We start from the raw sequence: 24,454 nt of genomic DNA, 5'->3' as shown, positions 1-24,454 counted from the left end.
GAGGATCTGTTGGTTTCTGATCCCTCAGTTTCTCGAATGCATAAAGTGAAAACATGCACGACATGGGAAAAATAAATGGTTTCAATTGTGCTCGTCATCTCTTCAGCAGTTAACAATAGGCCATTTTTCAAAAATGAGTAATCCTGAACAAAGATAGTGATTTCGCAGACAACAACGTGGACAAGAAGCCAGGGGGTGAAAGTTCAGAGTAGAGCTCCCATTTCAAAGCTTCACTTTCTGGAGATCTGTGCCATGCTGCTAAAGAAACCTCTCCCATTCTCAAGAATGATGAATCTGCACAAGAACATAATGAAGCTAACAAATATGATAACATTTGGTATAGCTTTGTTAGCATTCATTTAGTAGAATCCCGGACGTTTCTATAGACTATATACATGAAAACTGTCTATTTTCATCTACCCAAGATAATCCTGATACACTCAGTTCAGCATTTTTATGAAACTTTTCTTCTTTCGTTTTAGCCATCTCATTCTCTCAGGTCATCAGTTTACTTCTTTCAAATGAACTGTTGAGGACATTAAAAATATCGCCATAGTTACAGTACACAGAAATGATCACATTGTTGCTGCTTTGTGAAATGAATGCAAGAGGCAACTTCATATTACAAAGTCAAATAATCTGCCCCCCCCCCCCAACCCCCGTTTCAAGAAGCTGAGTTTATTACTGCAGATGGAAAATATGTGACAGCTGTGCAACTCTGAATAAGCAAATAATGTTTTCTTTTTCTTCCCCCCCTTAAGCTTTAAAGTAGAAATATATCCACTATCCAAGGCGAGCGGGAATGCAGGAAGCCTGTAGAGCTCGATGGACACGTGTGCAGAATGGAAACTGTTCTTTGTGACATGGAAGCAAACTGAAAAGCTGCTAGGATGAATGCACTGAAAAAAAAAAAAGAGAGAAACTAGAAGCCACCATGGGATGGGCTCACACCAGGCCCAGTGCCCCCACCCCCTCTGATCATGAGCTCAGCTGCAGATGTGTCATGTTTCAAGATTGTGTCTTGTATGGCTGTGACACTATCATGTTGACAAAAACGTATCCACAGACAGACAAAAAAGCCCCTAAACTGTATTGTGTATCCAGGATGATATTTTCCACAAAGACACACACAGACACACTAACTGACAAAGATCAAGACAGTACACTCTAAGTGATGTTTTGCTTAATGTTTTGTTTAATGCTAAAACATAATAACTGTTATTATCTGTACATTTTCAAATGTAATGTTTTACAAAAAGCGGAGAAACAAGCGTAAAGCACATTGTTATTTATGATTAAGATGCGTTATAAGTTGTTTACTTGCATTCCCGAACACAAACATTAAGTTTCGTGGTTGAATGTTAAGCTTCTTACAATTGGACTGAATTTAGGTCAATTCATGATTTTAAATAGAATAAACAGAATTTTTAGTTTTAAACATGTTTTTGACGTTTCTGGCCTTCCTCTCACTTCTGGAACAACTGCCAACTACTAACTTTTGGAACAACTTTACCCTCTTGTTTTTCTGAGGAAAAAAAATCTCAAAAACAGCACAAGTGCCTTTCTCTCCTGTCGGAGGCACACCTCTGTCTGTTCAGTGAGTAGCTGTTTGCACATGCTCAGTGTTTGTTACCCAGACAGAGGATGTTTACTGTATGTGAAAAAAAAAAAAAAAGGCTTTCTGTGGCTTCTAATTTTCTCTGAGTAACAATTTTCAATGTAAATATAGCTTAAGTCACAGCCCAGCTGATGTTTTTAAACTGTGAGTATGATGAATCTGTCTGATGAGAACACGGTTAAAAATCTATTAAAAAAAGCTGTTAATTAAACAGAAAAATTCTCCATTTCTAGATGGTGCAAAAAAAAAAAGTAGCAGAAATATCCTCAGTGACAAGAACATCTGGCTCTTGCTCAGCTATTCTCTTCCTTAGAGAAATGAGCTATTGATCTGTCAGATCAAAGATAGAATGCCAGGAACAAGAAATACTTGCTATTTTGTTACTGCTGCATGGTTAATCCTAAGATTTGTTCTTTATTTTCAATATGTAAATAACAGCCTTGCTATTGTTGATTTTGCGCATGCATCAAAAGACTTACATTTATAATAGAGAAAACTGCTTTTATATCTTGTTTCAGCCCTTAGTGAAGCAAAATCAACAAAGTCTGTGCCAGCCACACAAAAAGCACATGCTGCTGTGTTTGCAGAAAGAGAATCAGCTGCTTAGGGCAGTTATGTTGACAGGATGTGGTGACTAGCACTTCCTGCATAACACTAAGGCTGTGGAATGACCAGAGATGTATTAATATCTGCATTACAAGACAAGCCAAAGCCACATAATGAAAGACATTATGAAGGAACCTGTTAGACAGATTACAGAAAAATGATAACATAATATAAAAATATATCAGACACATGGGGGATGTATCAGTGTGCTAGTGATCGGAATAAGCCAGCTGATTAGCCACAACTGGTCACTGGATATATTCAATTTCAATGAAATCTAATTAACATGTCCTGCAGCTTGACATGCACCTCTCCAGCTATGCAACATGACGCTGCAATGCAGACAACAGCTAGTGTGATTGCTTTAGTTGATACAAATACACCGACACCGTGTGATCATGGAAATCAATATAAAGCATACTAATACCCACAGAGACCTTTCTTCCTTAAAACACAATGCATGTTAATATGTGATGGGCTGGGACTGATTGGCTTCCTAATGTTGCTAATGCTGACACTTGCACAGCAGTGAGTAATCTGCTGGGGCAACCATCTGCTGTTTTCATAGCACTGCCACCATGTATAAACCCAGCTTGTTCCAAATCTGCTCTCTTTTTGTGTTATAGTAATTTCAGCTATTCGACTTCAACAAGGTTAGCTTAGTCAGCATTGTAACACTGAGAATTACACTAAGATACTCCACACAGCATCCCAATAATACCACCACCAACTAGTGTTTTGGGGGTGTAATTAAAGAGTAATGCAATTATAACAGATGGTAGAGAAATTGAAATATTCTGCAGCTCATTTTTCTTTTTATTTTATTTGTATAAAAAAAACTGTCAGCCCAATAAAATGGAGCATGACAGCAGGTCATGTAACCTGATGCAGCTGTGGACAAAATGTACAGTTTAAACTTGGTCAAAGAAAACTTGGAATAAATGCTGCATGGTGACTTTAAAAAGCTGGAATCACCCATTGCAGTTGCACTTGGTGACTCTTTATTTGCATATAAAACTTATAGTGACACTGATGATATTCAGAGTATTACAATTTTCTACTTGTCTCCAAGAAATGCCAAAACTTTAATGTGGCTTTTATATATTAGTACCAAACCATACAGAGATACAAAAGATGAGCCATTATCTGTTATGTATAACACATCTTATACGCTCTTATTCTAAAACACTGATCTGATACAGTCTGAGTTATAAATAAAGTGTTGCCTGTTGTGTGTAGTAGTTGACCAATTACACAACTGTAATGCAACTAACATATATACAGTCATTTATACTATACAGATGATGTTTAAAGAGCAGCCTTTCGACATTATCTGTAATATTATGCTCATATTTATCCATGCTTTTATACTGTGTCAACAACAGAAAGGTGGTATGGATTAAACAAAATTAATGGATAATGGTTCTATTAGCAGCTTTACTAGGGGTCAAGTCAAATGAATGAAATGAATACTTCACATCCATATGTTAAATGCTACACACGCAGCCTCAGAAAACTCAGTGAGGCACTATAGTTCTGTACTTCATTACCCATGCATTGACCATCTTAATCAATTAAAAGGAATTTAATCCAATTAGGGCCGACAGTACGCCTTTTCGAAATTGACTACATGCTCATTAAAAGTAATTGCCTTTCTGAATTTCCTGGAGTCCATGTTCTGGTGTCTGATGCAGCCAGGGCCGCCACCCCCCCACCACCACCACCACCACCTCCCTCAGATCCATTACCTTCAAAAAGACAAAAGGAAACTAGGATACTAATAAGACTCCCTCATTGTGCAGCGTGCACCATCACCATGACGTCTGAGAATGATTCAGACATTTCTGTGGTCATCAGTGCCACAGTCGCATTCATCACTGTCCTCTATTAACTTCACTGGAATTTTCCGACTCGTCTCGCACAATATAATTACCAGGGTTATAAGGGTGGAGCAGGGAGAGGCTGGCTACAAGTACTAGTCTTGTATGACTGAGACAGTGCTTCCATGCCTTTCCTGCCCTGTGCACTTGTCCGCTAGCACAAAACAAAAAAAAAAAGTCCCCCAAAACGACAAAAGTGAAAGAACACATTTAAAACTATTAAAAGAAACTCAAAAATGACGACACACACGCACACAGTTAGTGGCTCACTCACCTGCAGGTCAAAGAACTTGCTGTAGCGTCTGTAAATGGCTTCTGTACTGCCATCGCTCCAGGACACTTTGATGATGTAAACCTGGCAAAGCAAAATAAAGGAAAATAACATTGAAACTAATGCACAGCTATTATTGTGAAAAACTAAAGCCCTTGGGGCATCACTCTTCAGTCACTACCATTATTTGGGAGTGTTATGAATCCTAGAGAGGGCTGCATATAGCAGACATCCCATTTCTCTGGCAGCATCACGCAGCTGTCACTGAGTGGTTTTCATTACTGTAACATATGCTTCCCCACATCCCACTGCCTCCAGCGACCCAAGAATTGCTCTCTGGTCCCTTAAATGCACCTCAAGGAGATAAAGAAAGAGGAGGCTTTCAGAGAAACCTTGCAAAAGGAAACACAGGTGCATCCTACACAGAAGTCTCCAGTCTTGTGTCGTGACATTTAAATGCCACACTTCCATCCATTATGAGCAAATTGCTCCACTTAAAACACCCTGAAACCACCAACTTCTCCTTTCCTCCATCACATCTACCACATGCCATAGCTGGGAGGAGCTAAGACAGACTTGAGTGCGGGAAGTCAGGAGTCATGCTAATGAAAAGCCCCCAATGTCATCATCCGTTCACATGAAAAGAACAAGGATATCAGATGATTTCACTTCCTAGTGCAGTTACATCACTTCCTGCTGTAGAAAACATAATTGTTTGTCATAATTGTATACATGCAGAAGAGTGAAATAATAATAATAATAATCATAAAAAACCCACAAAGTTTGTGCTACCTTTCTAACATGGGCAGCACTAGGTTAGATAAAAAGAGGTTGACTGTGTAGGTGCAGCTGCAACTTCAATCAGACATATATCTAAAACAGTAAATCATAATGCACTTTAAATAATGTCAAGAGTTTGGGGACAGCAGCAGATTTTGATTTGGTTCTTTAAAGAATGAAAGGGGAGACGCAGGGAGGTGATTGGAAACACCCTTGCGGCTTGCTGTGTTTGGCTAAATGCTGCTGGCCCCAATCCCAGACCCTTTCAGGCCTCATTCTCTTTTTTCGGTGGACTCGAATCCGATATTACGATGGACTGATCAACTACGGGAGCTATACAGACAAGCAGCAAGGCCATCTTCATTAAACAAAAGAAGATTCCCCAAAAAGACTAGTTCAGGTTCTGTCTGACCAACTACTAGAATTAAATTACTCATCAATGAGAAGAAAAACTAATCAGTGCAAAGATATCCTGTTGTGTCCTTGCTGCAGATAAAACTAATTAAGAAATATTTGTTATCCAAACTAATTTGCAACAACTCATAGGAAACAGGAGCTGATACAAAAAAACATAACTAACCCTCCTAATTAAAGTTCCAAGTTCAAAAAAAAAACTTCAGCCATTAGATATTTGCAGATATCTCTTAAGAATTAGAGCTTTGTGTTAGAAATTCTATAGGATATACTGAACTCTGGTGAGCAGACAAGCCTTACGCAGCTTTTTGCTATTCAAGCTACATGTTCAGACCTGAGACTTTAAATTTCCCGGAACCTTGAGATCTGTGTAAGAGAGAAAAGGCATAAAATAACAGTACACCAGAGACTGAACGAACAGATGGAGAAGACACAGGACCACAAGAACTCTGCGCCCTTGACCACTAACACTCACAGCGGTACAAGGTCTGCTGGTCCTTCAGCCCCCGGTTTAAATTTGCACACCCATATGGATGCATACAAGTACACACACACACACAGTGACACAACATGTACACGGAACTAACACAAACACCTGCTAAGGCCTTGGCTGCGACTCTCTCTCTTTCTCTGGCCAACTACACCAAGTGATGTCATATGTGTGACTTTATACTAAGTGCAGGATTGCAGGCAAATACACCCACATTTAGCTCTCACTAGTCACTAATAAAAGCTCTACTGTCTATGAAAAAAGAGGCTTTGTCCTGATGACATTCTCGTCTCCCACACAAGGTCTGGTTATTAAGAAAAGAAAATTATTCCCAAGTTCTTCGTCTTCTTTCCCTCCCTTTCGCCAACTGTTGACTGGAAAAGAAACACACAACTCTCTAAACTAAAAATATATATATTTTTAAAAATAGTAATAAAAAAAATGACAATATCTGACACAGTCATAGCCTACTTGTCATAGCCTACAATGTTAGTCATAGCCTACTTCCTGGTTACCAGTGGCAACTAGCCAGTGTGGATAGTTAGGGGACTGGGCTGACTGTATATTATGTTTCTTGGGCTCTTCCACCATTGCAGGCTTCAGTGGTAAGGTGCTGCAATGGCTACGGTCACATGCATGTGATTCTGGGAGTCACTTAAAAAAAATGCACACTGAGAAAAGGGGTCATAGGTCACGTGAGTCGGCCACTCGAATGCTTCTTAATGATATCCTCACGTCTTTTTTAAATGAGCATTTTATTAGGTCAAAAACAATCTGAAAAACGATAACAACACAAGAGCTTTTGACTTTGGGTCACTGTACAGGTTGCTGAAATATAACAGCGTAAATCTTGATGTCGGTCGTTACTGGTCTTAAGAATAAAGATCCCAACAGATTTAAATAGTCTGAGCATGACCTGAAGTTTTCAGAAATCATATTCTAATAAAGTCTGCTTGACCGTTTCGGCTGATTTGGTCAGCTGTAATTTGACACTCTCTTTGTTTTTTACTTTTCCCAACAGGACAAAGGGGGAGACTGCGGAATATCCGCGATCTGTTGCACATTTCACGCAACAAATCACACGGTTGTGGTAATTACACAAAAGGCTTACGTAGTGTTTGTTCGGATTCCTCCGCTTCTGGACATCTTGAACAGTTACTTCTTGCACGGTGCGCCGTGGCATGATGTCCCCTTCTTTTTACGGATCCGTTGAAAAAAAAGCAGATATCCCTGTCGGGTTTTTTTTCGAGCGATCACACCCGGCTGAAAAAGTTTACACTGCGACGCTTCTTTGTCATCCGAATGGCTGGGATCGATCTGAACAAACGCCTTTTTTTCTCCCCGTAAAGCTGCCCACGTCAAAATTTCCTGTCCAACATTCAGACTCTCGCAAGCCAGAAGTTAATAATCGGTTCTTCCTTTCCCCCCCTTTCTCATGCCTTGTCCCGACCCGCTGACTGCCCCGACCAAACTCCCAGCCTATCCCAGCTCGCCTACTCCCATTTGAGCAACTGGGACGCTTCGTGGACCAACCCTCCAGCTTCAGAGCAAAACCACAGTCTGCAGGAACACTCGGGCTTCAGTCTGCACACTTAGAGCTAGATGTTAGGCTTTAATCAATATGACAGCACTCAAAAACTGCGTGCTCAAGAGCACTTAAGGAGAGCGAACTTTGCCCATTTCTCACTAAATTGGAATTCTATTTATTTCAATTCTCTGTCGCAACTTTGAATGTTCGCCTTCTTTGCGACCAACCGCTCTCCATTAGCAATATAATAACACTGATGCAATTTAAATGACAGTTAAGAGTGGATGTTGTCTCACTGTGCGTACAGCTGAGCTGCAGATGTCTGAATCAGATGGCTTGAGTCTGAGCTTACTTTTCAACTCATATGCTAACTACAAACTACAGAGGACATCGTTCAGATATACAGTGCTGTGCAAAAGTCTTGAGTCAATCATCAAAGAGATAGGCACTCTTGGGATGAACCAGTGCTGTCTATATATAACACTAAACTTAGCAACCCCCCTTAAATTGTATTTTTAAGACACTTAGTTACTAGCAAAACATAATTTTCTTCCATTTCTTTAGTTAAATCTCTGAAAATTGCCAAAGATAACACAAAATTGAAGTGTTAGGCCTAGAAATATCTAGACTTGAGTGTCTGAAAGTTATGTCTTTAGGAAACAGGGGGGAAAAAAGAAAGAAATCCATAAAAGACCTGACACAGGTCGTGGGAAATCCATCCGGCCCTCACTTGATACATCTACTGTCTGCAGAGGTCTCACAAGAAATGATCTCAGTGGAAGGGTGAGAAAGAGCACCGGGGGAGAAAAGGCTGAGGGATGCCAAATAACACAAGAATTACTCTGAAAACCAGTGGTAGCAGGCCTTATGGCATTATGAACCTAAACTGAACACTTTTGTATGAAATCCTTGTCAGCAGGTACAGAGAAGGTGTAAAACATGGGGAGGCCATGTTTTAACTGCTCTTTGGAAATCACCAACAAGTTGTTAATGCAAAGGTAGAAACTCTTAAATGCTTGAATGAGTCATATGTTAGTGGGAAATGCCTTAACACGCACACATCAGACTTTAAAACATGAAGTGATATCCTGTGTCTCGATGTGATTATTAGTCATAAGATGATGTGATTAGTAAACTGGAAATGTGTTAATATTTATTTTTCCATCCTGGTAACACAACACTATCACTCTATGGTTTATTGTTTAGTATTTAGATTTGTACAAACTCAGAATACTTGCAGTTACGGTCAACATTTCTTTGCTGATATGTCACCAGGATGACTGCTGAGGGCCAGTGTCAGGTTTGTTTTAAAATAGCTCCATCTTTTGGTGTGCCATACTCATTACATTAGTACTGTACATGTGGAAATCTCCCCATCTGTAGATATCAGATGAATATGATGGAAGATATTGGTAATATAATTTAAAAAAATTGAATAAAGTTTGTGTTGAATAAACTTGCTATTTTTAAGATGGGGAAAATATTTGACAGCCTCATTTTTAACTTTGAAATAGAAAGCACTTCAGACAAAAGAAGAAATGAAACTTTATATTTATTCCATTGTTGAAAAATAAAGTCACGGTTATGAGTGATGGGATGTGAGATGGGACATTTTTCACAGAAAAGGAGAAGGAAAATGTTAAACATATGACTCGTAACTTTTTAGAAAACATCCTTTTGTTTGTATTCGATATAAAGTATTACAAAAAATTTAAATGGTTGTAAAAACTGAGAAATGGAGACAGACAGTTATCAAGTATAGTAACGCTGGTCATCACAAGTTTGTAGAAATGTGTTTTAAATAAGTGTTATTGTAAGAAAAACAATACAATGCATCTTTGTTAAGTTATTGTAAAAATACAGACCAACATTTTTTTATGGCTATAATAGAGAATAAGAAGAATTAACACTTACAAAAAGTGTCAGAGTAGCCAAGTAAAAGTTGCTCATAGTAAGAAATCGGAAAGCAAATAAGTCTATATAAATTCTTATTAGCATTAGGGATTTTATGTGCAGGGGCATGCACCACGTAAAAAAGACAAGGACGCATGGTGCCTCAGTTGTATAACACATGGAAATAAAGGTTTATATGAAGGGTGAAGGATCAGTACCATCACACATTTGCAGCTCCAGGTGTGATGTGATGCCAGGGAACTGTTCTTGCAGTGGCAGTAAATAGCCCAAGGCCTCTCCTTGAGTTACCGGGCCGGAGTAACGATAAGGACGGATGTTGAAGATCTTCACGCAGTGTACTAAATGGGACCAAAACAAATATAAATCAATTATTTTGTGGGAATTAATTCCTTAATATCACCCTTAAAAAAATGCTCAGACAAATCAATGACTTAAGCTAACTCAGCTGAATAAAGTGCTTATTGACTACACACCAAAGAGTTTGAGTTTACTGTTTTATAACTTGCTATCAATCACATGTAAATCATATGAAACTGATGAGGAAAATGCTCTGTATGAATGTGACGGCCTCATTTTGAGCTTGTTAACTCTAGTTATTTGTAGAGTTTGCTTCCTTAATGTTTTCCAGCAGTCTGATCCAGAAATTGAGAGCAAAATGGCTGTATTTCCAGTTTTTCTCTGTGAGGAGTATTGGATATCTGACAGATGGGTGTGGGGGATAAGAGTGTGAGTCTGGCTTTTTGATTTTATATAAGTGAGAACATTTTTAAATCAAGTCTGTAGAATTGGGAAGCCAGTGTAGCTCTAATAAAACTAGTGCCCTCTGTTATGCATTTTAGTTACTAAGCTTGCAACAGAATTCTGATTAAGTTGCAGACCAGAAAAAAAGTGCATTGTAGTAATCCAAACTAAAAGAGATGAGTGCATGAACAAGTTTTTCGGACTGAGCAAAGGGTGGATTTTGGCAATATTCCCAAGATGGAAGAAGGTTGGCTTGGTAATAAGCTCGTGCCTGAAACTCCAAGACTTTCAACTTGTGTGGTTTTACCCTGTTAGCTTATTTCCCTAGTTTGGCTGAAGGATATAGCTGTGGTAAGGTGGGTTTAGCATTCACTTTATCGTTGGCATATGAATAGTTCACTTGTGCAGCTAAAATCCTCTTCCAGCGTTTACAAATGTTACAAATGCAGGCTCAAGACCCTAAAAAAAACCTTAGATCTCGCCTTTACCATCCACCTAAACAAGCCGGCTGCCAACCTAGAAACAAACAACCTAAAAGTAGTTCTACAGCAAACTCACCAACATCATTAAATCTTAAAAGCACTTAATGATCAGTGTCTCAGCATTAATGTGGGCATCACGGTGAGGTAATGTGTCTCTGTGATGTCTAATCATGTCTGTGCTTTACCCGGAGATGAAAGGAGCTGACAGTACATGTGTTCTTCTGATAATACACTTCAATTATAAGGTGAGAGGCAGAATGAGGACTAATGATGTTTACTCATCATTCCAGCACCTTATCAGCTCAGGATGGTCTCAAAACACATTACCACGCATGAGCACATATACACATACAAATAGGTATACACCGCAAAGGAATACATGGGTATTTTAGGCACATACACAGATGCATTCCCTTTTTTCTCTAATGATGGCCCTTATGGGGGGTCATTACTCATGAACAGCCTTTAGTGGGGTTTCACATAGACCCCGATCTTAGGGGCTATCAGGAGGTCAATGCAGTCTCCGCTCGCGTTTCAGCACCTTAACTAATCCCTTTAAATCATTCCTTTTCATTCTCATGCAATGCCTCTACCATAATAGCATGGCCTCGCCTTTGCCCTAGCCATGGAACTATACAGTAGATTAAAGGAATTCACAGGCAACACTACAAGGTTACAAGGATTTAATTAAACCTGGTTTATGCTTATTTTCAGTTATAAAAATATCTCAATGGACTTCTAAATTGAATTTTTTAGAAATTGAAACAGACTTGCACACCGACTTATGGCCATACTAACAACATGGGTCTTTGAATGATATTCTGGTAGGCCATTTGACTGGTCTGCCACTTTGGTTCCAACTGAAATATTTAGACAAGTACTGGATGATTTGACGTATGTTTGGGTACAGCTATTCATGCAGTCACTGATTCATCCTAATGATGTGCTAAATATCTACTGAAATAGGTCTTTATCTGGTACAGGAATCGGTAAAGACCTGCAAAGTCTTTGTCCTGTTTATTTTGATTGAGACTCACATCTACAGTTTTAAAAACACTGTAATTTTCCTTGCTTTGCTAACTTTCAGGTATTGTGCTAGCATCTTGTCCCTCTTACCATCACTGAGGAGTTTGACTCCATCAAACTGATAACCAGCTGGGTCTTTCCGACTCACTGGACCGGCCAGAGAGCCTGAAAATATTGTGTTGATGATCGAATAGTCATCACATACAAGGTCCACTGCTTTATAAAGGCCATTACCTCTGTAAAAAGACATGTGACAGAGGAGACTGGCATTAGTTTGCCATCAGAAAAGGCTAGATTCAATTAGTCATCTTAATCTGGCCAGAACAAAAATCTCTGATTAGTTATTTGGACATCATCTTTGTCTACAGAAAGTCAGCCTTCTACCCAGACAAAGCTTCACTCATCATTAATTCCAAGTGGTTTGGTAAAAATGTGCTTTGTCATTGTAGGGATCAGGCTTGGATACTATACAAAACTAGACATGGGGCAGTATCAGCGTCTGCATGTTGCAGTATGAGTAATCCTCTGTGGGCTCTGAGATAAAGATCTGATCAGGATTAGTCACCTTTGGGAGTTAAAAGCTCCACAGCCGTACGCATCACAAGCCCTCACTCTGTTGTGGTGACCGGCACAAAGCATGCTCCAGGCTTGGACTACAGAGAGAGGTAAAATGAAATAGGTTAGATAATACTTCTCCTTCCAAAATAGGCACCATATTAAAAGCTGCAGCACTGCACGCCAAAAGGCCAAGCATAAAGACGATATTTTTAAAAATATGTTTTAACATCCACTGACTGTGACTCATGCTCTATTCATGTGGAAATAAGGCCAATTACAGCAGAAAGGCACTATTCAAATGTCATTTACTGATGTCTTCTCCATCAGTTTTGTGTTACCCACACATACAGCCTCACTCCCACAATAATGTTTTCATGAGTCAGACTTGAAAAAAACTCTGCAAATCCATTTTAATTCCTTCTTGGCAGAAAAAAAGAATGAGCTGTGTGTTTGTGACCATCTGAAGAAGTTTGCAGGAGGTTTGTGTTATTGTAACATTTCGATATGGGCAGATGCATATTTCTATCATACCTGGCATGCAGCACTGGCGCGTCTTGGCCCCTGAACACTTGTCTTTGAGGTATCGGTCTTGGCAGATGTAACGGACTGGCTGGCAGATGCCTCCCAATCTAGTGCAGCTGATGTCACTTCTAGGTCCCATGAACACTCTCTTGCTTCCTGATTTGACTTTCTTTCCTGGAGTCACAGCCTTTGGCCTCCTGTCATTAGAACTTGTGAAATTTCCCTTCACCTTGAGTCTGCTGCTGTTCTTGTCAGGGCTTTGAATTTGTTCCTTTTTTCTCTCTCCATGTTCTAAAGCGCCACTTAACACCACATCTTGGGAGAGATGAAATGAAATGAGAGTTAGAGTTAAGAGTGTAATGGAGAAAGGATTAAAAAAGAGAATGGCTAGAAAATTTCCAGGTTGAAGGATTAAATCAAACTTTTCTGAGACTGATATTTGGAATGAGTTATGCAGTATTTGGAATATGAAGCAGCAGATTTTCTTTCTGTTCAGTTAATACCACTTACAGTCTGTGAAAAAGTATATGCTCCCTTCCTGATTTCTACTTTTTTTTTTTTTTGCATTTTTGCTACATCCATTTGCATCTGCTTATCCAATTCAGAGTCGCTCAAAACTCATAATTGCAATATAGACCGGGGCTGCAAAGTATCTCAAGCTGGAGTCCACGGTGTCACCAAAACTGCCTAAAGTATGCCTCACCTCCAAATCTCTCTCCTCAGTCTGAACCACCTAACCTATAATCTGTTCCTGAAGTGTACCATGATTTAGCAGAAGTGTTCGGAAACGATCCAGCTTTCTTTCTCCCTCCTCACCATCCTTTTGATTGTTTTACAGATTTACTTCCAGAAGCCTCACTGCCCACTAGTTGACTCTACAGTTTAACTAAACTAGAATGTGAAGCAATGGAAAAGTACATCATGGACTCTCTTGTAGATGGAAGTATTCATCCGTCTTCTTCTCCTTTTGGCGCATGCTTCCTCTTTGTCGAGAAGAAAGAGAAAACTCTCCATTCTTGCATTGATTTCAGAGATTTGCACAAAATAAGTACCATTACTGCTCCTTTTATCTGCCTTTGAACTCCTGCAGTGGGCTACAGTTTTTTTTTCCAAGCTGGATCTCCATAATGCATAACATCTGTTGTCAGTGTTAGGGAGTAACGGAATACATGTACCGCCGTTACGTATTTAGAATACAAAATATGAGTAACTGTATTCCGTTACAGTTACCGTTTAAAAAGGTGGTATTCAGAATACAGTTACTTTGTTGAAATAAATGGATTACACTGCGGTACTTTCCTGTTTCATTTTGTCGCGGGTCAGGACTGTTTGGGTTTTGTTTGACAGCTACGTTCTTTCGTTCCAGGCGGCAGCGTTACGGTTGCCATGGTTACAGGGCGACGCTCTCTCTCTCTTTCTGCGACTGTGTTTCCTGGGTGAGAGAGCGCCTTTTCGTTGTTGTTGTTGTGCTAAGCTAACAGGCAGAATGCTACAAGCATAGCTCTAAAGAATGTAGCATCATGGGCAGTATAGTCCGTGTTGCAGGGAGAATGGACTGCCATACACGTTATGTGTCTGTGAGCGCGAGGAGGGAGAAAAAGGCGAGTGGAAAGGTACGAGTTGTCATCGAGGAAAAACGGGAGCTGGAAGCATGTAAATATAATAATAACCACTGCAGCCAAGAAGAGTGCCTGACGAGCCCAGTTGTAAGTAAGCTATTAAGACTCGACTGTACACCGTGTTCGTGTTTTCCTCCGAAAACAATAAGTTCCGTTGGAGCAGTCTTTCAACGCCTCTCTCTGTCTCTCGCAAGAAAAATTGACCCACACAACAAAGTAAAGCTATTTTTCGGCTTTGAGCCGACAGGGACCCCGCCGTATTAGTCAGAGGTCCCTTTACTACAGTTCGGAGTCGCGGACCTTCAGTAATAGTAATAAATCACACAGCAATAGTACATTCACGTTGTTGTAAAAAGCACGATAATATATTAAGTAATCCAAAGTATTCAGAATACGTTACTCTCATTGAGTAACGTAACGGAATACGTTACAGAATACATTTTGGGGCATGTATTCTGTAACGGAATACATTTTAAAAGTAACCTTCCCAACACTGTCTGTTGTGCATTAAGGAAAACAGCCTTCAGTACTCACCTGTGACACTTCTTATACCTGGTAATGCCCTTTGGTCTTACCAATGGTCCTACTGTTTTCCAAATGCTTGTCAATGACATTCTCTGTGACTTTCTGAAATGTGATTTTCTTTGTTTTATTCTTGTTTACCTGGATGACAATTTGATTTTTAAAGTCCATCTCAGAACACTGTAAGTCCAGCAGCTCCTCCAATGCCTTCTGGAGAAGCTGTATGTTAATGGAGAGAAGAGCTCTAATGCTTTTTGAATGTTGCCACTCTATCCATGACCTAAGGAAAACCTCCTTGTCTATTACTGACTTCTCCAAAGTTTGCCTTCCAGTGAAACTCTTTGCCATGGCCTTGTTCTTATTCAACCAGACCCATCTCAGCAGTTCATTGTGGAAGTGGACGCGTCAGATTCTGAGGTAGGAGTTGTCTTATTTCAACAGAAAAATGGCAAAATTCACTCAGTGCATTGTTGGCGCCCATGAACTGCTGGCCATCAAGTTAGTCCTCAAAGAACGGAGACACTGGATGGAGCAAGCTGAGCATCTCTTTGTTGTATTTACCGACCATGACAACCCCCATTACCTTCAGACCACCAAACATCTAAACTTTTGCTTTTTACCAGATTCAGCCTAACCATCACTTACAGACCTGGCTCCCATAATTTAAAGCCTGACACAATGTCCCATTAATTCTCCACCTCTGATTCCACCTCAGAGAATAAAACCATCCTTCCACTTATTTGCATCATCAGTTCCTTGGCTTGGGAAATAAAGTCTCTCTTAGGGAATGCTTAGCGGGAAATAAGTCCTCCAGCTCCCCACCTTCCCCTCTTCTTCAGACTCCCATTCACCCTCGGTCCCACCTGTAGTCCCATCTGACTACTGCCCAGATTAAATCCACAATGTCTTTCACATCACTTCACAGCTCAAACCTGTTCGGTCCAATCCACTGTTTTGTACCTTTGTCTAATATTAAAATTTGCTTGATGATACGAAACACATAAGAGTGACAACTATGGCAAAAAAAGAAGAAATCATGAAGGGGGATAAATACTTTTTCACTGGACTGTTTATTTATATTACAACTAGATTTAGATATTAGGGATACCAGTTACATTCTGTCATACTTCACATAGATGTTTGCTTCAAAATGACCCCACAAAAAAACACTATTTTAAAAGGATCACCTTCAAAATTGCAGTTTTTAGGTATTAAGGGAAAAACTTTTCTTGCATTTTCTTGATTAGTTAATAAAGTCACCAAGTAAGTCTTAACACACTGTAGGACGCCTTTTTTCAGGGTTGAATGGTGTTACTTGTCTATATAGACAGACAGAGTCATAGTTCAGTTATTCATAGTATGTTTAATTCTGACAGCATACTAATTATCCTGCCCAGGCATGAGTCTTTGTTCTTCATTAACCTCAGAAGCACATAAAATATTTCAATCACACTGCCCTGGCACAAGAACACACATTGGGCTCAGTGATTGAAAGAAGCTGCTTATCACTAGAAGGCCTTAATGAGTGGGCAGAATGGTTGTGGCTGTGGCATGGAAAAGCAATTTTCCTCAGCATGTGAACTAAATTAGAAAAGACCAAATTTTTTTGACATGTGCAAGTGTGCCTTTTGCCTCAGCAAAATTAGATAGCATTAAAGGTTTGCTGCAGTTTTACTAAATGTTTGTTTATGTATTGCCAGGCTTCTACTACATTTTAAAGCAGCTGCAGTGTTAGGCTGTTAACAGTTAAGGTACTAACAGTTAACCTGAAGAGATGAACACATGCAAAGACAGACACAGCACTGATTGGCAAGCACATTTCCATTAACTCCACTTGACTGGATACCTCTCATGGAACTGCAGGGTTGTGTCCACTGTGGTGCACGAATCATTTTCATCTCAGTAGAAAGATGGCTGTCTCATTTTCATGTCGCTCAGCAATCCCCCAGAGTTACTGTGCCTTAAGCTTTTTAGTTAGATGCAATGATGTAATGTTGCATTAAGCACTCAGTCATGCTTTAAATGTGTCATCCACTTGCGCCAACTCATAGTCTCTCTGGCAATAGGCTCGAACCCCCCAAGGTTCATGTTTACAGGAGTTTACAGTCTCCTAATAGGGCTCAGTTCATGGTAATTTGCAGGGCCAAGCAGATGTTTATGCACCATTTATTGTTTCCATAATGGGAATCTTATTACACTGCTGAATGAAAATTTGTGTCCTATGTACCCTAATGCATACTTTTAGCATGTGGATTCAAGTATTTTGTGGGAATGCACGTGTCCATTTCTGTATGATCTACTTAATACAATTACTAATATATCCCAGACATATTCCATACACTATGATGCACGCTAGAATAGTGTGCATTTTGCAGGTGGCAATTTTATACGAAAGTGACTTACGTACAGCATAATAAGAGCGCAGATATGACACAGATCCTAAACAGTCTTCCCATCATCAGGTCAGAAAAAAAAAACTCTGTAGAATGATGAATGAACAACAGAAAATGTTTTTAATCTAATCAAACAAGTGTCCGATAAATGTAATCTTTGTATCAATATCAACTATCTGGCTAAATCCTTCAATAAAAAAAGTTAAAAATATAGCTTGGGTTTTGGTTTTTTTTAAATATAATACTAGGAAATCTGTCTCAAATCTCAAAGGAACACACGGAAATGATGGAATAATACTGAGACTTTTTAGAGATAGAAAATTGAACTAGACTTACCAGTCATGTGCAGATGCTGAAGAGTGGCTCCCAGCTCAGTGGGAAGGAACACAAAGAAGGGACTGTTGGAAAACCAGCCTGCTGTGGAAGCTACACGCCTGAGCCACAGGACATCCCCCAACTGTCAATATTGACATTGGCTGCTAGAAAGCATACCCTTTTACTGGCTCAAAAAGCTCAAGTTTACTTACTTTCTACTGCTACACTAAAAGCTAAAGATTAGGACACACACACACACACACACACACACACACACACACACACACACACACACACACACACAGCTTGGCTTCAGTAAACATTAAATCTACTTGAGAACTTTCAGTTAAAAACTCGTTTTATGTATTAGACAGTAAATAGTAACTTGGGAAAAGCACCAGCTGTTATGGCTAATCTAAATATACAACAGGTGATATAACAATGAAATGCTTATAATATTTAAAAAATGTTTTAAAGTTCTTTTTATTGTCTCCAAGAAATAAAGTTTATACTGTTTTGCCAATTTCACAGTAGTGGGAACAACCGCTGGCACTATTAGGTTATGCATAGTTGCACTGAACTCTGACTCCTAGCATGGCTCCAATTACACCCCTCCAATAAACTCATTAGTATATGTGGTGCAGTCAGCAGGTGCTTGACTGTTGTGTCAAGCTTAATGAGACAACAACAACGAAGAAAAAAGAAAAAAAGGAGAAAGAAAAATTATTATATTCATACCGTGAGACTGGCATCTTTCATTGCATAATTTGCCTCCGCGAGGCAATGGAAGTTAATCAATGATGAATTTCTTCCTCTCCCTCCGGGAGAGTGAAAAAGACGTACATGGATGAATGATGGATGGATAAACACGTGAATGTAGGCTATTTTAGACATTGCTTTGTGCAGAATAGAGAATGGGAAAGCCAGAGATGAGAAAAAAGGGTTTAATTGAGGTTACACACATTGTATTCTAGCCAAAGAAAGGAGCTAAGTGTTCTGTCTTGAGTAACTGGGAATGCCCAAAATGTGGTTACTGCACTTACAAAAACTAATAAAAGCCCTCAGAATAGGCCTTGCTGTGATGAATTTAGAGTTGATTCATAATAAATAATTAGTAATTGAGTTAACAGATGTACAACTCAAACATCTGTTTAAATGAGTCACAGAGATAAATGTGTGGTTCTTTCGTTGCAGCAACCAATCAAAATTAATTTCAAAAATGAAGGGCTATATCTCTGTATGTACGTCCAAGTGTATTTTTCTCTACTGATGTATTGTGGTCAGCTGGTTGCTCTCTCTGAATTTACAATTTACTGAGAGCAGAGGAATGGATTCAATAGCAGCCGGTAAAGAGTTGAGCCTTTTGCAGCCAGACAGCTTTGATAATCAAATATCTGGGCAGAGGATTACACTGATAGACCATATGGCTTGGAATTTGAAAAAGAAGAGAGGGAATTAGGGAGACTAATAAAAGACAAGGGAACAGAAAAGGAGAGAATAATTAGAGCTGAAGTGGTAGTGCTCAAGACTGAGCGAGTGAGGGAGGGAACAAGTGAAAAAAAACACAGGGAAGTGAGAGAAATAGCAAAGACAGTCGACTGGGCAAATAGAAAATGAGCAGAAATTCCAGCTAGCCTATCTGCATCTCAAACATGAAAGAAAGGCTGGTGTTGACTCAGTGAAAACCCTTTGATAAACATGGCTGCTTAAATAAAAACATGTATCACATTCTTCAAACTCCTGGGAGGACAGAACTGACATTTCACTCCTGCTTCTCTGTCAGTTAGTTCTGGCATTTCAAGGAGACAGAGAAGAGATGCCACAAGTGTTTCCTAGCAACAGTTCGCTGCAAAACCCTTCTCCTCCTCCTCCTCCCACCTTCTCTCCTCCGCTCGCCTCCCCCTAGAACTCCCTCCATCCCTGAGATACGAGTTGCAGCAATGCAGCACTTGCTTTAGACCTGAAATACATTCTAATTCTCCTGACCCTCCCTCCCTCTCCCTCCAGTTCCCTTCAGCACACTGCCAGGCCTGCATCAAATGACATTCAGGCCGCTGTCATCTGTAAAGAAAAAGCATACAGCCAGGCTATTCCCTGTGAAGGTTGAAGGCACTGCAACTGAGAAGTGTTGGCAGACAAAGTACTAAAAGAATGCAGCAATATTTTACCTTTTACACGGTGAGCGGTTAATGTGCATGAGCCTGACTCTTACTCTTTCATTTGATTTCTTTAGCACCTCTTTGCTGCTTAGGTAGAAAGAACATCTCACAAAAGCAGGCTTGTGAAAAGACTCTGTGGTCTGTTTATGGCTTGGAACAGCTTTGAGAGTCTAAATCAGCTTTCGCAACACAGCGGCCCAGTCACACCAACTTGGCTCTGTCGATTTGTAAACATATTCATGGGACTTGGGGAGCGGGTATTTAGCCAGCCTGAGCAGACAAACAGAGCGCTGTAGGGTGTGGGATAAACTTGATGGTGCTGGTGGCAGCAGACAGGGGGCACCAAAGTCTTAATAATTTGTTCTATTAAAAGCATTTCCTATGTTTGAAAGGCCATTGAACTGAAGTCTGCCCATATCTGTAGGGAACAAACCAACAGCATTTAGCCAGACAGGACATTTCAGCATATACAGATGTCCATCTATGTTTTTCATCTGTCTTGTGAATTTTCACAAGCCGTAACAAGCAGTGAGACAATGGAGCAAGAGACTGAATGTGACTGAAATCTTAAGCCTCGGCTACCTCAAAGGTGCGTCCTTACATCATATGGTTGCAGTGTTATTCTACAAATGTAATCATATAATGCGGTGTATGCACAGAGCCTGTGGGACACTACACTACACCATATGGTTGCAAAAATCTTATCAAAGTACAGTGGAAGGAGCCATAGACTCTTTAAAAACTCACCAGCGTCTGTCTGTCTCTTTATTTTCTAATGAAGCTGTCTGGTGAAGTAAAAATTTACCAAAAGGTAGCCATGTAGTAGCACTTGTGCTGAAACAAATAGTCAGTTGACACCTAAATTTACTTCATGTTGCTTCAAAACCTTCATTCTCAGAGAACTAACACAGCCCGTGACACAGCAAATAAAAGATGTGAAGGACAGAAAAGTTGAAGTCACAGATGACAAAGTAAAACTAGCTCACTGGCGAGGAAGGGAAAGCTCAAAGGCTCAGACTGGAGCCTTTGAACTGTGCATGAGTGGACACAACAACAGAATGTGATAGGCCAAGAGGATGGACGTCTCACAGGCCACGTCCAGCGACGTATGCATCAAGACACGGTTCTGTGATTGATAGATCATTGCGGAGGAGGGAGAGAATATCAGGCACAGCAAGAAAGATGTCTGAATCACATCCCTTTGCTTTGATCGGGAAGAAGGCAAAGGTAGGCAGCACAAGATGGGGCCGAGTAGGAAAAAAATGAATGAAGAGAGAGCAAAAAAAACCTGGAAGTCAGTCTCTCATTATCTGATCCCAGCTGGGGACTAAAAAAAGGAGAGATTTCTTAGAGAGAGTTTGATTCAGGGTCTCTCCTTTTATATAAAACTTTCCAAGACTTGCACCGGCTGAAAACAGCCATGCAGGAAGAGCAATCACACAACCCTCACAAATTTCGTGTTCGGCACTTAGCAGTACTTAGAAATTCTATTTCAAAAAGAAATTGAGAAACATATTGTGTTTATGAGAAAGCAGATCCCAGGTGTTAAATGTGGCAGACACAGACAGAGAAGCCACTGGGTCGATTAGCCTGCTCTGTGAGGTTGCATTGATGAGCAGACAGCCCAGATAACCCTTATTTTCACGTCCAATATTGTTGTTCCAAACTCGCATAGGTGAAATTGATTTGTGTAAGTGAGGACAATAAATTTCAAGTAAGTTCCTATCTAATGCCTGCTCTCATCTAAACAACATCTCACTTGAAGTCTGTTCATTAAGAGGTACCTAATTACGCCCACATTATCTATAATTACAGTATTTTTACATCACGCTTCCAAGATAAAACTCCTTTAATGTAGCTTCAGTGTATAATTAGCATTAGTAGGCTCCTACTGCACACATAATTAGAGAGAAATTGATACTAATACACCTGTGTAACAGGGCAAAGGGAAAAAAAGTACTATTGTATCCCCAAGTTGCAACATAAACCATTTCACAGATATGATGGTTGCAAGACAATGTGTGTCTGTGAATATTATACACTGAAACCCTGTTGGGATAATACTCTGTTTTAAAAGAGAGATGTGATATTAAGAAAGCCGTCCCATCATGTATCAGTGAAAAACAAAAAATCTATGGAAAAATGTGTTGTTGGGCTCATGCAGTAAATGCTTAAAGAGATGCAGGTGGAGTGACATAAACCTGCAAAAGGCTTTGTTTTATTTGGGTCTACCTGCCCATGATGTTCAGTTTGCAGCTGAAATAGAATATCTCATCTTGATGAGCAAGGTGAGGAGATGTATTTTAAGCAGCTTCAAGAACCACGAGAAAGAAGAGTGATTATTATGAATCTATAGCTACAACTGAGTAAAGCTAACTGATGTGCTATTTTTATCCAGCTACTAAAGTCTATAGAAGAGCAGTGGCTTACAGTATGTGTTAGCGGGATTGGTTCATTATTGGTTTTGTCTTTTTGCTGAATAAGTAAATAACTGAAACCAGCTGATGCCTTTTATTTTATTTGTAATAGATGTGTGTATAAATGTTTGATTTTAGGGGCTCGTGGTTACATTCAAGAACTGGTGAATTTCTTTCTTTTTTTCATGGTGGCCCCATCAAATTTTCTCAGGCTGTAGTTGCTTCTGTAGCGATATAGGACAGAGAGGGACAGAAACTGCATTTTGCATAGTTACCTGTTGGTCTCTTTTGACTCGGCTATCCATGATCTCAGAAAAAAACTTGTCAGCTCCTTCCTCTGTCACATTTTTCTGTTTGCTGCAGGGATATTCATATTAAATACTTTCCCCCCCAGAAGATGGCAGTAATAATCCACCAGACTAGGCCACTGAGGCAGGCAGGAAGCACGTTGCAAAAGCAAGAATCTCATAGGTTAATTACATAGCACTCTCATGCCAGGGAACGTGATCATTCAAACAGTATCTAACTTGATAGAAGCACAGAAAGAGATCGGGAGAGAGAGATAAACAGAAAATGTGTGCAAGAGAGAGAGAACCTAAACAGAGAAAAAAAAGAAAACTTTTGTGTTGCTTGCTAATAATCACCTTGGCTTGATTTGTTGTTACAGTTTTCAGTGCCTCTTTTTCCTCTTGTCACTGTCCACATAATTACAAACAAGGACTGGGAAAGCTGGTGGGTCAATTTAGACAAACGTACTGACTTATCTTGAAGGAGGTTAAGTAGTAAGTCAGATGAAATGTTCACAATCACAATGTTTACACACATAAACACAGCACGGAGTTGTATCTAATCAGAGTCGCCACGTGACGGGATTGTGTAGCACTTCATGAGAACAGAGAGCGTCATGCTATAAATAAATGAATAAAGTAAATGAAGGAGTAAATGTTTAATGTTGTAAGCCTGAAGAATATCCAAGAAAACATTCAAAGGAACATCTAACAGTTTATTCTAATCACTTCCATCACTCATGAGAATTAAATGGTGTAGATTCAGTTATTACGCCGCCATATGCTCTTGTGGTGGTGGGGAAGGTTTTTGTTGGTGGTTGGCATATGCAATGTGCACTTTGCACTTGTTTGCAGGCATCTTTCTGTTTAATTATGCTACATGGCTGTATGGCTGCTCATAATTAAACAGAAGCAATAAGGAAAAGTGAGGATGATAGCTATTGGAGAGAGCAAGGCTACAATTGCTTAAAAAGGACCTAAAAACTATAATCATTGGCTGGAAGCATGACCATTATTAACACAAGTAGTGTCCCCACAGCCAGATAGTTTAAAGAATGCAGGAATGCACAGGGGTACCTTTTAGCACAGAAAGCATTGACCAAATTGTTGAAGAAGCTCAGTATGTGTGGGAGACCCATTTATACTATACTCCCACGGTGGCAGTGTTCTTTTCTTATCCCCATTTCCTGATGAAAATTGCATTTTGCCACTCGAATAAAAATGGTTTGAATATTTTTCACAAACGGACACTGGGGAAAAAACCCCTACAGAATCTTCTAATAAAAGTGGTATAGCGATTTAGTTTTGGGGATATATGCTGCCTCACATTTTGAGTAAAGTGCAACTAAACAGCTAAAACATGCAAAGTTTAGCTATATTTACAGATTGATTAACTATTCATATGTCATATCTTAAGATTCAGAGATTCAGATTTCTGTTATTATCAGTCAATTCAATGCATTTGCAGTATGGTCTAGGTAAGTGGTGACCCAGACCATAATAAGAATCTGAGTTTTCAACTACAGATCTATTTAGTACATATGAAACTGTAGCCAACGTTAACAAATAGATGATTAATCTTTAATTAATGTTTCTAGAGAAAACCATCGACTATTGCACAATAACATGTCCTGTTTTACCTAAGACATGGAAACATAACCATAATGATCCATGAAAATAAACATAAACGTGGCAGGTAAAGTTTCACATCTGTCACACTGAAAACTAATCTAAAAAAATACAGGCCAGATCTGTTTATCAATCAATTTAATACATGATCAACAGAACCTGTTCAAACTAATCCTGTTTTGGATTAGTTTAGGAAAGGTTATTTAATTTCATGGTGAAATAATAACATTTTTATAATTTTCAAGTGTCAAAATGGGTAAAATTTGACCCCAACAATAAGGTA

General features: G+C 39.5%; 2 protein-coding genes across 5 annotated transcripts in view; both read right to left on the bottom strand.

Moving 5' to 3' along the window:
• sh3pxd2b (SH3 and PX domains 2B) overlaps positions 1-7,543 on the bottom strand; it is a 33,622-nt gene extending 26,079 nt beyond the window's left edge. For 3 of the 4 annotated variants that reach the window (XM_085470730.1, XM_085470732.1, XM_085470731.1), the window contains exons 1-2: positions 7,171-7,543; positions 4,379-4,459 (exon numbers count right to left, since the gene is read on the bottom strand). In XM_085470730.1, the coding sequence (XP_085326856.1) occupies positions 4,379-4,459; positions 7,171-7,242 (153 nt within the window). In that variant the 5' untranslated portion in view covers positions 7,243-7,543. The remainder of the gene's footprint in view (positions 1-4,378; positions 4,460-7,170) is intronic. The other variant, XM_085470733.1, reaches the window with a different exon arrangement.
• Positions 7,544-9,121: 1,578 nt separating this feature from the next.
• Positions 9,122-19,278, bottom strand: LOC146700492 (leukocyte cell-derived chemotaxin-2). The gene is made up of 5 exons (XM_085470734.1): positions 17,379-19,278; positions 12,840-13,145; positions 12,316-12,403; positions 11,841-11,986; positions 9,122-9,839 (listed from the first exon to the last, which is right to left on the bottom strand). Exons 1-5 carry the CDS (start codon positions 17,428-17,430, stop codon positions 9,673-9,675), a joined length of 759 nt encoding a protein of 252 aa, XP_085326860.1. The 5' UTR covers positions 17,431-19,278; the 3' UTR covers positions 9,122-9,672.
• Between the last annotated feature and the right edge of the window lie 5,176 nt (positions 19,279-24,454).

The sequence above is a fragment of the Copadichromis virginalis genome, linkage group LG10, assembly GCF_057382275.1.
Source record: "Copadichromis virginalis isolate Kocher_CV1m ecotype Utaka linkage group LG10, C_Virginalis_male_GT1.1, whole genome shotgun sequence".
Taxonomy (NCBI): domain Eukaryota; kingdom Metazoa; phylum Chordata; class Actinopteri; order Cichliformes; family Cichlidae; genus Copadichromis; species Copadichromis virginalis.
The sequence above is the reverse complement of the archived record's forward strand: the minus strand, read 5'-3'. Positions and strand labels throughout refer to the sequence as shown.

Coding starts and splice junctions, on each gene's coding strand:
- LOC146700492 (XM_085470734.1), bottom strand. CDS start 17,430: ATGATGGGAAGACTGTTTAGGATCTGTGTCATATCTGCGCTCTTATTA. Junction 13,146..17,378: donor ATCTGCGCTCTTATTATGCT/GTACGTAAGTCA, acceptor ATCTCTCCCAAG/ATGTGGTGTTAAGTGGCGCT. Junction 11,987..12,315: donor GGAGCTTTTAACTCCCAAAG/GTGACTAATCCT, acceptor GTCTTTTTACAG/AGGTAATGGCCTTTATAAAG.